General features: G+C 36.0%; 1 protein-coding gene across 1 annotated transcript; it reads right to left on the bottom strand.

Annotated features, from left to right (window-relative positions):
* Nucleotides 1-1,885: 1,885 nt before the first annotated feature.
* Nucleotides 1,886-3,202, bottom strand: LOC128546417 (uncharacterized). The gene has a single exon (XM_053516913.1). It carries the CDS (start codon nt 3,200-3,202, stop codon nt 1,886-1,888), a length of 1,317 nt encoding a protein of 438 aa, XP_053372888.1.
* Nucleotides 3,203-14,032: the final 10,830 nt, after the last annotated feature.

Genomic DNA, 14,032 nt, shown 5'->3' with positions numbered 1-14,032 from the left:
ACTCTGGCTGTTTCTAACAGAGTAGCCAGAGTTCAGCCAGAGTAGCTAGAGTTTCTAGGATTTTAACATGTTCTGGTCAGCCAGACTAGCCAGTGTAGCCAGAGTAACCAGGTACCATGTATGCAAAATATTTTCAGTCTTAGCTAAGTTTGATTATGAAACTTAATATGACATTCGTTTATTTCATTAATGTGTTCTATACTTTATATGTTGAAAACTTGTGAGGTCATGATAATAATAATTAAATTTGAATCTCCCGGGTCCACATTGTTATATATATGATAACGTAACATCAAAGTGCACTCAGAAGGGTTAAAATCACAAGCATACAGAACACTTGTACGGCCCCAGCTGGAGTACAGTTCCACTGTGTGGTCCCCCCCACTCTGAAACTCTTATTGATCAGCTTGAATCTGTGCAGCGCAGGGCTGCACGCTGGGCCAAGCGTGATTACGGCCGTACATCCAGTGTAGACAACATGCTGACTTCCCTAAATTGGCGACGCCTTACACTCCGTCGCATTGACCAGCGCCTGGTTATGTTTTATAACATCTTGCATAACCAGGTCGCCATCCCACTACCGGACTACCTAACCTTCCAGAACCAGAACCACTCATTCCCAGGCATTCGTTCAAGTTTCACCCTCATCCAACTATCATAAATTTTCATTCTTCCCTAGAACAGTATATCATTGGAATGCCTTGCCCTCAGATGTTGTCAACTCGTCTGGGCCAGTGTTCAGTCAGGCTGTAAGCCAGATTGAGCACATCTCACCTTAAATACACCTGCCCTATTTTGAACCTGTTTCAACCATTCTCCTTCTTTCTTTTTACTACTACTTTTCTACTCGTTTTAACATTCTTGCTAGTTGACGCGCAAAGTCTAGATCCCCAGCAGGGGTTTGACTCTATGGAAGATAGATAGATAGACAGATATATGGCTCAGTAGATAGAGTTTTGTACTCTAAATGATAAGGTCTCGAGTTCTGTTCCGGACTGAGCGAATGTTGGGTCACAATAATTTGGAAGAAATCGTAAGCTCTTCATCACTGATTCATGTGGGGAAGTGAAGTACTTGCATATAAAATGTAAATGCTGGTACAAACAAATCCAAGAATGTTAGAAAGGTAAACAGAACACCGTTGTATAATTGAAATACTATTGAAAAAAAAAAACGGCGAGAATTTCAAAGCTAAAGAACTTAAGATAGTATGTGAATCATGTAAAAGCACGACTCCCCTGATAAAGTTGAACAGTCAACGCTCATTTACGACTCAACCTTTAACACACAAGTTGTGTGGAATTTATGAAATTAAAAGAAGTTCTTGCGAATCGCCACGTAAAACGAAAGCGATTTTTATTTCATTAACAACTGAAACGTCTAAAGCCCTTGAGGTACCTGGATGACAGCAATGAGTTTTCAGGAGCATTAACACATCTTGGCTACAAATAAAGTGTAATCACACATATATTGTATATGTTAAAAAGATAAATGTTTGTAAAAGTTAAACCTACACAGACATCCAATTATTCAAATACTTTAGCAGATGACCATTTGTACGCGGCCATTCACATGTATATATATCGCCAGTGCTTTGTAACATCTTATACAAAAGTTCGTACAAATTGAGATAGTAATTCATAATGCATCACCAAGTCACGGTTTCAGGTTAGGCATACCTTGCTTGTCTAACTGTTGGAAGGGGAGACAAAATTATCACACTACATTTTATAAACTTATAAACAAACGCTAAATGTAAGCTTTCGCTACTTTATTCAGTGCAAGAGAAACAAAAACAAAAAACAGGGGAAAAAATTATCTGAATTTGTTTTTGAAAAAAAATCGACGGAACGTCTTCTCATCTACAGGAAAAAGGCGGTATCCATTATTTCTTCTTGTCTTTGTCGAACATTTCTTCGAGATTTACGCTTTCTGCAAGGTCCATCGCCGCATGTACCCCTGAAGTGTACGCACTGTGTACGAAACCGAAATTTGTCTGGCTTATACACTCCCCGGCAAAATGAAGATTCCCTTCTGACATCCCGAGATTGTCCATATCCTCAGGTCTAAATGCAGGAGTCCAGTAACAATATGACCCCATTGTGAGAGGATCGGTCAGCCAATCAGATTTAACAATAGATTCAGGTTGCGAAATATTGGCGTCTGGATACATTGACCTAAAAATGCCCATTAATTCTTCAACTGTTTCAGCGTCTGTCATACGTTCTACTGCTTCTCCCTCGAAACCGTTTGCGTTCACTTGGAGTATGTTACATCCTGGATATACATAGTTCATGTTAAACCAAGTGTTATATTTACCATGTCTCTCCGAAGCATATACTATCGCAGAGACGTTATCCCAAAAGGCAGTTGGAAATTTTAAATACACGAGTGTATTTTGTCCGAAACCAAATTTGTCAATAGCCATCATTTTATTTTCTGACAGAGGTGGATTAAAACTGATCTTTCTAGATTGCAGAACACCAAGACTGACTGTGATAATGACGTCATCTGCCTCGTATATCGATCCATCCTCAGTAAATACTTTAACCGGCGCATTTTCGTCATCCCAGTTTATTATACTTGTAACCGTCTTGTTGAATAATATGCTCTGACCATTACGAAAGCCTCTTACCATTTCCTCTATAATATAAGAATAGCCTCTAGGGTCACTGGCAATCATCCAGACATAGCTATCGTGCTCTTCGAAAGCACGTAGTGTATCCGAATATTTGCCAGAAACCGAAGGTGTTTCCTTTCCATTTATGATATCAAGTTCGTAACTCTCCATAGCTTCAGCCGCTATGTCAACCGGATTCCATCCAAACTTACGTAATAAAGCTTCATAAGTAATGTCAGGTTTATGATCTCTTTGAAGTTTACGGCCGAATTCTTTCGCTTTTTTCATTACGGATCTAAGGCGATACCATTCCTTGAACGCCTCTTCTGTTACATCATTCCCAAACTTGTCCCGAACAACCGCAGAAGAGGCAAATGGAGCTATTGCTAGTCCATATTCGTTTGCCAACGCAACCATAGGATTAGAGCCAAGACCATATATCCATTGCGCACCTAACTCCACTGTATATCCAGACATGTTGAATGATTTTAAACGACCGCCAATCCTATTAGATCCTTCCAAAATCAAAGCATTTGAGCAACCTTTTTCTCCTAAAGTCTTAGCTGCTGCAACACCTGCCATGCCCGCACCAATTACAAGTATCTTTTTATCTGCAACTGCAACGATAAATTATACAAAACGACTCGGTTATCGTGGTAACATAAAAAAAATTTAGTTTCTTCTTTATTTCATAAAAAGAGTTGAGACATCATTGTCAGTTTTGAATAGCATTTCAATGATATGAAAACCACCTTTATATAGTTTTAGATATTTTACAAGTTGTGATGTGATACTACCAAGATATACACGGTTAAATACTCGAAGTACTGAAGTACTGACATTGTGTCTGTTGATGTAATCGTTTATATGAAATAAAGAAGAAATTAATTGGTATCGTTACCTACACTCCCACAATGCACGGCCTCGTTCAGAAGAAAACGCTAATGTTTTACCAATATTATCCTCAACAGCTCCTTTTCGTGATAATAACGGCAGTAGTTTGCATTGCTCTACAACGTAGAAAGTTCTTGAAGTTTAAATATTTTTTTGATATCTTGGCGTTCTGTAGTCCAATGTCAAGTGTGTATAGAGAAAGAGAAATCATAGAAAAAAGGAAAAGATCGACGAAACAGTAGTTCAACCTATGAAAAAAGCTTTATTTTACGATGGTGTTTCATGGCATATGTTTCACATACGAAAGTTTAATCATTGTTGATTCCTATTCAAATGAAATATACTTCGCGATAAATTAATTGTTTTCCTATATAATCACTTTCCTGTGATCATATCACTATAGGCAATCCATTAAAGTTAACAAAATCAGTAGCCGATTTACTGTCAGCGACTAATGACTCATTATACCGTGAAACTATATTTCGATCTGCTTATCATGGAATACTTAATGTTTGGTGTAAACTATCCTATTACGCCTTTGGTAAAAAAGGGCTGTTAAGGAATTATTTTTCACTCAAAGTAAGTGCAAAAATACACACTGGGGTAATTGAACATTCAGTTAATTTTATAATACTAGTATTCTAAGATGTGTGTTTTGTAGCTTAAATTTACAACATGTTTTTAAAGGATTTATTGGATATACATTTTGTAAACTATTGAAAGAGTTTTTTTCCTAGTATTCCTAGTATAAGATAAAGATGAAGTGTCGCAGCAGATCATCAGATCATATTAATCATATTAATCACTTAATTAGATCTACGGTAAAGATAAGTATCAGTGTCTGCACAGAATATACTAAATTTAAAATAAATGTGTCACTTACAATTTATAATTCGATATATCTTTTTAAACAAAGTACATGTATATTTACAAGGTTTTCAGTACCTATGCATTTTCCGCCTTCAGGCTTGTAGCAGTAGGTGCAAGCACACTTGTTCTTCTCGCATTTCATGTTCTTGTCACAGTCATCATGAGAGGTGCAAATCGACCCAGCGTTTAAACCTGCATGAGATTAAGTTTTGACATTAAGACACATAGCTCCTGTGGACCTGTTCAAACTCAACTCGGATACTTGTTTTTGTACTTACCTTTCGTAAACAACTTATTTCTACCAAACTTTAGCTTAAATGTTATGTTCATGAGTATGAAGACCTCTTAACTTTTAGCCTGCTAAATTTCTATGAAATGGAGTGGTACATCATTCAATGTGGGCAATACCATTTATTATTCGAAGGGGTATTCACTGAAAATTTACTGACTGAACAAGCGAAGAGTACAGACCATGTTGGTCTTTTCTTGGTCTGCACTGGTCACAAAGGCAGACTCACTTTCTACCGGCAGGCTAAAGGTTAAATAGTTCATAATCTAAATTAGTGACTATTTTTTTCTTAATCTGGTATCTGGTCATATAATGCTATCCATTCCAAACCGTTGTACATTTTTTTTCCAAATTCCGCTGGGGACCAGCATACTTACTAAATGATCAGAATGCATTCAGAGACTGGCCTTCACTTCTAGCGTATAACCTGGAAGCCTAATGATACCAGTTATCTAAAGGAAAACCCTGGCATGGGTAAGTATTTGACACATAATAAATTATACGATTATCTTTTTCATGTTTTAAACTGCTAAACTTACAACCATTCAAATCTTCAAGGTAAAACATTTGGCATTCGGTTAACTGAAAATATTTATTGCGATGTTTAATACATGTTTTGTATGAAAACATTTGACAATTTTTTCTGCTTTTTTCCCCCTTTTGTAGTTTGGTTTCATTTTATTTCTGTTGCAATGTAAATGTAAAAATGAAGATTACTTCTTATTTTGTGGATCCATCGACGGTGACTGGCGACACTCCAAGCAATTGTCCGTTCATCATCACAGCTTTTTGAGTAGGGAGCTAATCCTAACAGTGTCCAAGACCCACTTAAGTAAGAAATAATTGGTGAGCCAGGCATCAGCTAAGATAAAATCGTTAGTTATATGGTCAGAGAAGTAAATTCAGACAAATGGTGTAAGATTATTATGACATTCAACGTGAGTTAATAGTGGTAATCAATGTTTGATAATTAAATTAATCTGTCTGGTAAATGAGAGAACCAATTCTAGGTATCTGAACAAAATCACAACATTGTGTTGTTAAACTTAGAACTATAAAACTGAAAGAGTGTCATAATGACCCTTTAGCGCTCACCAGAACTTAAGCATTATTCTTGTGAAAAATTCTATAATGCAGTCAAACATCTTCTGATTAAAAGCGTTTTTCAAAGTTTATGTTACATATATACGAGGAGATATGACCAGCCCTCACCCCCATCCCTGGCGACTATGTTTTTGGTGAATCAAAATAATTTGATATACAACACCCCTCAAGCTTTTAAGTTTTCATTATAGGCGCATAGGCAAAAGTGACCATGTTTTCTTTTTCTGACAAAAAAATAAAAACTCTTGATAAGGATAATTTCTGTGAAATTATTTTAAATCGGATCACGATTTCTGATAAGATGACGTTTTTAAAATTTCCAGTATGTACATGCAGGGAAAATGACCATGCCCGACAGTGGTCATGCTTTTGACATGATGTAACAATTTGAATAATCTTGGTAGAGGGCCAAGAAATATTTCTCTGAAATTAATTCAATATCGTACTGAAGATTTGGAGTATATTTGTAGGTTATTAGCTTTGTATCGGGAAATATGCACGAGTTCTTCAGCCAATTTTATCAGGTGTTTCAGAAAAGACGTCGTTTAAAGAAAATGTTGAAGGACAAACGTACGTCGGACGGTGAGTGATCACAACAGCTCGCCTCTAGAATTTTGAACGTTTGTGTGGTAAAACAAACAAACAACATGCTCTACAACAATTTACATGTATGTGAAAAGAAAAAAAGTAACAATCTGAAACCCTGAAGCCTTCGGTGGTGTGTAATGTTCCTGCCCACCAGTACCCTAAATTGTTATTATTCGAACTTAAAATCGCGGTATATATGATACATTCCCATTGGTCAGTTGTTGTATCAGGGAATCATGGTAAACGTCTGGTATGCGAGAGTGATACGATATCACTTTCTATATAATTAGTAAACATCCTCTGTTGTACATTATTTCAGAAAGTTTCCCCATTTATTCTTTAATGTTCCCAAGGCTAACATACTTAACACTATATCTACGAAATTAAGAAATACTCACGGAGCATACACTTCCCCTTGAGGACATCGTTGAAAAGCAAATATGCCTACCACGTTCAAATTCATTCCCGCACTTTTTGTCTGGTAGTACGTTTATCATAAACGTAAGGTCGTTTCCTTTAAAAGAAAAACAATGAAACTTTTCTATTAAAATTAATCTTTTTTCAAATTGCATTGATAAAAGTAAAGGTTATTGTGGCCAATGTTGCTAACACTGTTTGGGCCGATATCGCGAATACTGTTGGGGCCGATGTTGCTAATACTACTAGGCCCGATAAAACTTAATGGCTACTTAATATATATATTTTTAACAGACTGAATACGAAATCAATATCCGGAACGAAATCGGTTGAACAATGGACTATCAAATAACTCGTCATGCACTACTTATCGTCGGATATATGTATACCTTTTCTATTAATCCCGTGGGCATAATTGTCCCTACTGTTTTGTCGTGCTTTTACTACCTGGGCCTCACTTGCGATTCTAGGAATTGTAGCAATGTCAGGCTGAGCCACAATCACTTTTTCAGACATTCTTGCCGTTATAATGTCATCACCTTCTGGACTCTAAAATAAGAATTTTCTATAGTAAAAACAAACAAATAATTTGTTTTACAATCTTACAAAATGTCGTCGTTACCTTCATGACTATAACCAATAAAATATATCAGGCTGGCTGACAGTCATAGAGACTTCGGTATCGTACACACGTGAAAAACAACTCAATTCAGGTAGGCGTAACATGTTGGCTTATAATTTTTTATTACTAGACGTATTTTAATAAGATAAAAACCGTCGAATCGTCATATGCTGACAAACATTCCGTAAAACATTACCATAATCATAGCTATAAGATAATCTTATCATTCTAGCAGGCTCACAGGCCATCCCTTCTGTTAACAATTTTGACAAACGTCATCGTGCACCTAAATATACATTCTCAGCAATTCTATCAGAATGACCGACACTCATTTTACTGATACCATTCTAGACAAGGAGTAACGCAATGATATTGTCCAAACGGAACACCGTACAATGATCACCATCTTCCGAAAGCTTGGCAATGTATTCAGCTAAACACGTTTCGACAACCTTACCGCAATGGCGTCATCAACTTTAGGATTCTAAATCAATTTATCAAATCTACCGACAACACATTTGTTGACAACATTTCCTACTGCAAATTCCCGTTATGACGTCATCACGAAAGGTTAATGCTTTAATTTATCTAGTATTTCTATTGATTTTACGAGTGCACACACACACGTTTTCTTTTTTCAAGTTTTCACCAGATAGCCAATAAACTAGATGTTATGAAATTACGTGCACAGTCTCTCTCAACTTGAGTTTGTATTTTACAGAATAACAACAATTTTTATCATTATTCTTTTACGTATTTACATTATATCAATTAAGCCATTTTAAGCGTTTTCGTTCTTGCTACTTTGTACTTAGTACTTCAAGGGGAATTTACGGACAGAAGAAACAACGTGTATAGTTTCTCCGATTGAATCTTTTATGTATATTTGAGCCACGCCATGAGAAAACCAACATAGTGCATTTGCGACCAGCATGGATTCAGACCAGACTGCGCATCCATGATATTCGCTTTCAAAGCCTATTGCAATTAGAGAAACTGTTAGCGGTTGCGCAGGAAGGTCTGAATCCATGCTGGTCGCAAATGCACTATGTTGGTTTTCTCAAAGCGCGGCTCATTTGGTTTGTTTCATAACCAATAGTAACGTTAACACAAACAAGATTGTGTCTTTCACTGTCAAATTTATATGCGTATTTGTTCTTGTTAGTACATGACGTTTAACTTATACCCCAAGACTGATAAGTTCTTCTCTAGCAAGACTTACATAGCTTTCATAAGTAAATATTATATTAAAAAGTTCGCTCTGTTTATAAGCAGTGCTGTTGAAGTATCAGAAAAGTTTAACATATACACTACGAAATAAAAAGCTGTTATAAAGAAATTAATATATCTATGGAACCTTTCTTTAAAAATAATAAACCATTATTAAAAAAAAATCTTACCTAGAGTCAAACCCAAAGTTGAGGAAAACATGGCTGACAACGTCAAAGTATCAAACTGGTGTCCCAGCAATGCAATTATTTTCGTAGGAATACAGTTTGATCAAAATTGAACATCAGTTAAGAAATTGTATAATTGAATTCAGTTATAAAAGACCTTACGGCAAAACCGTTCTGGCTTTTTTGTACTTCATATCACATTTTAATTATTTTAATGTTCCGAAATGTTTTAATTGATTACAAACTTCATTTTATAACTTTAAAATTTGAAATTTACTACCTATGCAAGGGATGATTTTCTCCTCCATTTACAACTTGACTGAGTTCACTACGGAACACTGGAAAGTCGACGCCCTATCAAGTTTAGTTTCTTTACATTAGTTTCAATGAACATGACTAAACTATATAACGAGTGATGCTTTACAAAACATTTAACATAGTATAAACATTTATATAAATATACATCTGTCCTTAGTGCAAAATAGCATTACTCTACTGTTTCGGCGTCGTGGATACATGGCCCACAACACTGCAATCTATTCACGCCTGTCTTGAAATGTGCAGAGTAATACGATAAATTTGCGTTTAACGGAAAAATTGTACATGCATCCATTGACCTATCGCACCCAATATGTATTTCTCATAAGGTAGTGGACCCGTAATGACTCTCGGCATTTTCCGTTTGACTCCGTATTCTCCGTATGCGATTTCGGCAATCTCCGAGGCAATTTTCTGTTATGTCCGAATGATGCCGAAATATAGAATATGAAAATACGTAATCGCACGGAAATTGTCGAATGTCATTGCGGGTCCATTACATGGTCTAACCATGTATCATAGTATTTTATTATTTGAATATGTCTTGCCCTTCCCCATATACATGTATCAAACAATATGTACATGTACATGTTAGCACTCAACATAAGGCACAGCTTAAGAATTATTGATACTGATAATCTTTTCTTTGTCTTGTTATTCTAGCAATGCATACACAGTTTTCTAACTAACAATTTCGTAACTCTTTGGAAATAATGTTAAAGAATTAAAAATTGTTCACCTTGGTTATACGCATCATTGAAGTATCTAAATACAATGCCCTGTTGAACCGTAACTTTCACAGAAACGAATTTTCATACATGTGAGGAATTCGTGCGAATATTTCATAAAAATCGTATTTCGTAAAAATCGTACGAATATGTCACAAATTTATGAAATTTAAGTTTTGCATCTGTACCCCAATTAAATCTAAAACATTTATTTCACCTACCAAAAAACCAACAGCAACAAAAAGCAACATCGGTAAAACCAATGGATGCTCCCTAAAATATATAGTATACTACATTTGAACAATCAAAGGCAGTCACTCGGTGAAAAATTATCGGACCAACACGAAGATAACATGCGCATCTCCTTTTTATATCGAAGCTTTATATGAAGTTTTGCTTAATTTTAGCCAGTAGTTGCTGAGGAATACTTCGGAAAGAATTGTACTGCAGTATACTAATGTTGAATAATCAAAGGGTATTAACTCTGTAAAAAATTGTCCGACCGGAACACGAAGACAATATGCGCATTTTCTTTTGGCAGTGTATTTTTTAAATTCAATCCAGTAGTTGCCGAGAAATACTCCATACGAGCGTTACGGAAGGAGGGACGGGCGGACGTCGAGACGGACGGACGGACGAAGCGACGGCTGTATGCTTCTCCTTCGGAGAGCATAAAATGCAATAAACGATTGTTTAGATGAATATATCGCTCGTACGATTTCCTGTCATGTTCTAGAGGAGGAGAATAATTGGAGTTGTACTTTTAATTACCTTTCAGGTTATAGAGAAGAATTGGGGTTGTGAATTTAATTACCTTTCATGTGCTAGAGGAGGAGAATGCGGGTTGTACATTAAAATACCTTTCAGGCTCTAGAGGAGGAGAATTGGGGCACAATATAGCAAAACGAAGCAGAACAAAACAGATCAAAAGATAATAGAATAGAACAGAACAGAACAGAACGGAACGGAACATAGACTAGAATAGAATAGAATTTTAGAATTTTCAATAATGATATCTTTCAGACGCTTGCATCAAAATCAGAATTTATACACTATACACTTGCAGCCTCTGCATGTACGATTGCACTTTGGAAACATTTAAAGCCTCCTAAAATACAAGAATGAACCCATAAATTCTACCATTGGAAGGCAAGTGTTTTTGTGTAGTTCAAATCATTTCGGGAGAGAAAACATTTCCATGTGCAATGGTTGTAAAGCTTACAATGCAATTGATTTTCACATGCCGACGACATACACCTAAAGATTGTATGGAATTCTGGGTTTGAACATATTTTGGTTACTGATGCTTTCCTTGCAGAGTCATTGGGCTATATCCAATATTTTACCGCTCTTGTTATTACCAAGGACTTGATAAGGTAGGCAATTGGTTTATACTGGCGTTTAGCCTGTCAATTTGGTCTTTTATCATCTGTGTAAAAGACTTGGTGCGAATCCATATTACTGTTGTATTTTACAGTGTAGTAAAGATGTCTACTCTTGATTTAGAATGTTTACACATTGTCAACATGTTTGTTTGATTATCGATTCGTTTACATTTGCCGACGGGGTTTCGATCTGCCAACGACAAACATCAAAAGATTTGGATCTCTTATACTACCGTTGGGGACAGGATAATGCTTTATGCATAAATAGATAAAAATGATGCTTGGACGAAATATGTCAAATTAGTTTTTTTTTTATTTTGTGTTTGTCGATTTTTATGTGTCGTAGAATTGGCTCGAACTCTTGTTACTGCTGGTTTGCAGAACGTAAATAAATATTACAAGCTGGGTTAGATCAAGGAGACATATTGTCGGAATGTTGGTTCAAAACACAGGGCATTTGCCGACGGCATCATTATTTCGGCGGTAAACGCGCAAGTTACTTTTTTTATGAAATTTCGATCCCGTTTTACCCCAGGTTGTGACAGCCAACCGACGGACCTGATCACTGAATCAAACTCAACGACAAATTGTCAGAGCAATTTATAGATATCTTGAGCAGTAATACTCTATGATGTAGAAACAGGAGAGCGATCGAAACCCTCAACCGTCATGTGTTGCTGTATTCATACTTTGACATACCTGCTTCGATTCCTTATTACTGCATTTAACCTGGACCAAAGTTGTCTAGATTTGACAACGGGGTTTATTTGCGGCATATGCCCCAAAAAAGTCTAAATGCATAAACATATTTGTTCTCAATGACTCTGTATTCCACGCCAAGTTCCTGCCATTGAACAAACATTTAGACCACCTAGGTTAGAATGGATTACATTTTATTACCTTTTATGTTCTAGATGAGGAGAACGAGTGTTGTACATTTGATAACCTTTCCGGTTCTAGAGGAGAAGAACGGGTGTTGTACATATTATTACCTGTCAGGTTCTAGAGGAGAAAAAAGGGTGTTGCATGTTTGATTACATTTCAGGTTCTGGAGAAAGAGAATTGGGGTTTTACTTTAAATTTGATTACCTCTCAGGTTCTAGAGGTGAGAATAGGTGTTGCATATTTGATTACCTTTCAGGTTCTAGAGGAGGAGAACGGGTGTTGAAAATTTGATTACCTTACAGGTTCTAGAGGTGGAGAATGAGTGTTGTACAATTAGATTACCTTTCAGGTTCTAGAGGAGGAGAATTGGGGTTGTACAACTGATTAATTTTCAGTTTCTAGAGAAGAAAATGGTTGTTATACAGTTGATTACCTTTCAGGTTCTAGAGGAGAAAAAAAGGTGTTGCATATTTGATTACCTTTCATGTTCTAGCGGAGGAGAATTGGGGTTGTACATTTGATTACCTTTCAGGTTCTAGAGGAGGAGAACGGGTGTTATAAGTTGATTGCCAACTTAAACTGCTAATTAATATTAAATGCTTTCAAATGAAATTCTCATAGATTTTATGCTTTGTAAAATGACATGATCACGTGCACAACTAATGCCATTGGCATGTCATTGAAACCTAATTTCGTCTTATCTGATTTTTAATGCTTGTTAGGGTGTTATATCTTTGAATAGTTAAATGCTCTGTGGTAAATCAACTAGGGAAATATACCATTATAATTATTAAGTGAATGAATAGTGCAGCTATTACTTTACCTTCTTGAAATAAGAAAACTTGAATTAAGTCGAAATCAGCCTCCAAGAAAAGTAAAAAAAACTGACTCCGTAAATGATATATTTTAGCAATGAAGAATTGTTGAATAACCTGATTTCTACTTGCATGACAGATTTGGATATTCAATCCCCTTTGTTCAAACGTAAATTTTGTAAAGGGGACTTAAGTCAAACAAACATTTTTTCTTCAAACTTCGTGTAAATGAATGTTTTCAAAATAATTATCTCATTTGAGAATATACAGCTTTAAACGGCACTGCATGATAATAGTGTGTTCGTGTAAAATTTGCAGTGATATAATTGCGGTCCTACACCACCACTAATCTTTTGTATCTTATTTTAGCTGATTTTACAGTGTGTTTATTCCTTTGAATCAAAACACTTTTGATAATTACTTAGCACTGACAATATTTTGTCTCTAATATGTAAGTTAATGGTCAAAAATAGTTCTGGTGTATGCAATAGCCTTCAGAAGTTTGTCAATTCATAAGAAATGCAGCATAAGCTTAAATGTACTTGTGTCCATAGAAAGAAACAAGTGACAGAGTTTAATATTAGTTTGTTCATCTGTTATTGTAACGACCTGGCGTATCTTAATGCTATTCGTTCTTTACAATTATTTGTCCTATACTTTGTATGTTGATAACTTGTGAAGTGAGAATAATAATTAAATTTAGACAATATCCCGGGGTTTCTCCCGGGTCCGTATGGGTAGCTCGCTAGATGGAGTTTTGTCCTCTAAACGATGAGACACGAGTTCTTTTCTGGGCGGGGTGAATGTTGGTCACAATTATTTGAAAGAAGACAACAAGTCCGAAATCATCAGCACTTTATCACTGCTTCATGTGGAGAAGTTGATTACTTGCGGACAAAATGTTAATGCAGGTACAGACAAATCGAAGAACGTTGGGGAGGCTAGCAGACCGCTGTAGTATAATTGCAATATTATTGAAAAACGACTAGAAACCTAAACAAAAAGCTGTTACAGAGCTTAAATAGTATGTGAAATATATGAAATTTATACAGGTTCTTGCGAACCGTCACGTAAAATGTAAAGCGTTTTTTTTTATTTCA

The sequence above is a fragment of the Mercenaria mercenaria genome, chromosome 10 (genome assembly GCF_021730395.1).
Source record: "Mercenaria mercenaria strain notata chromosome 10, MADL_Memer_1, whole genome shotgun sequence".
Taxonomy (NCBI): domain Eukaryota; kingdom Metazoa; phylum Mollusca; class Bivalvia; order Venerida; family Veneridae; genus Mercenaria; species Mercenaria mercenaria.
Note: the sequence above shows the minus strand (reverse complement) of the source record. Positions and strands in the feature narration are given on the sequence as shown.

Excerpts from the sequence above, each read along its gene's own strand:
- LOC128546417 (XM_053516913.1), bottom strand. The coding sequence starts at position 3,202 with ATGGCAGGTGTTGCAGCAGCTAAGACTTTAGGAGAAAAAGGTTGCTCA.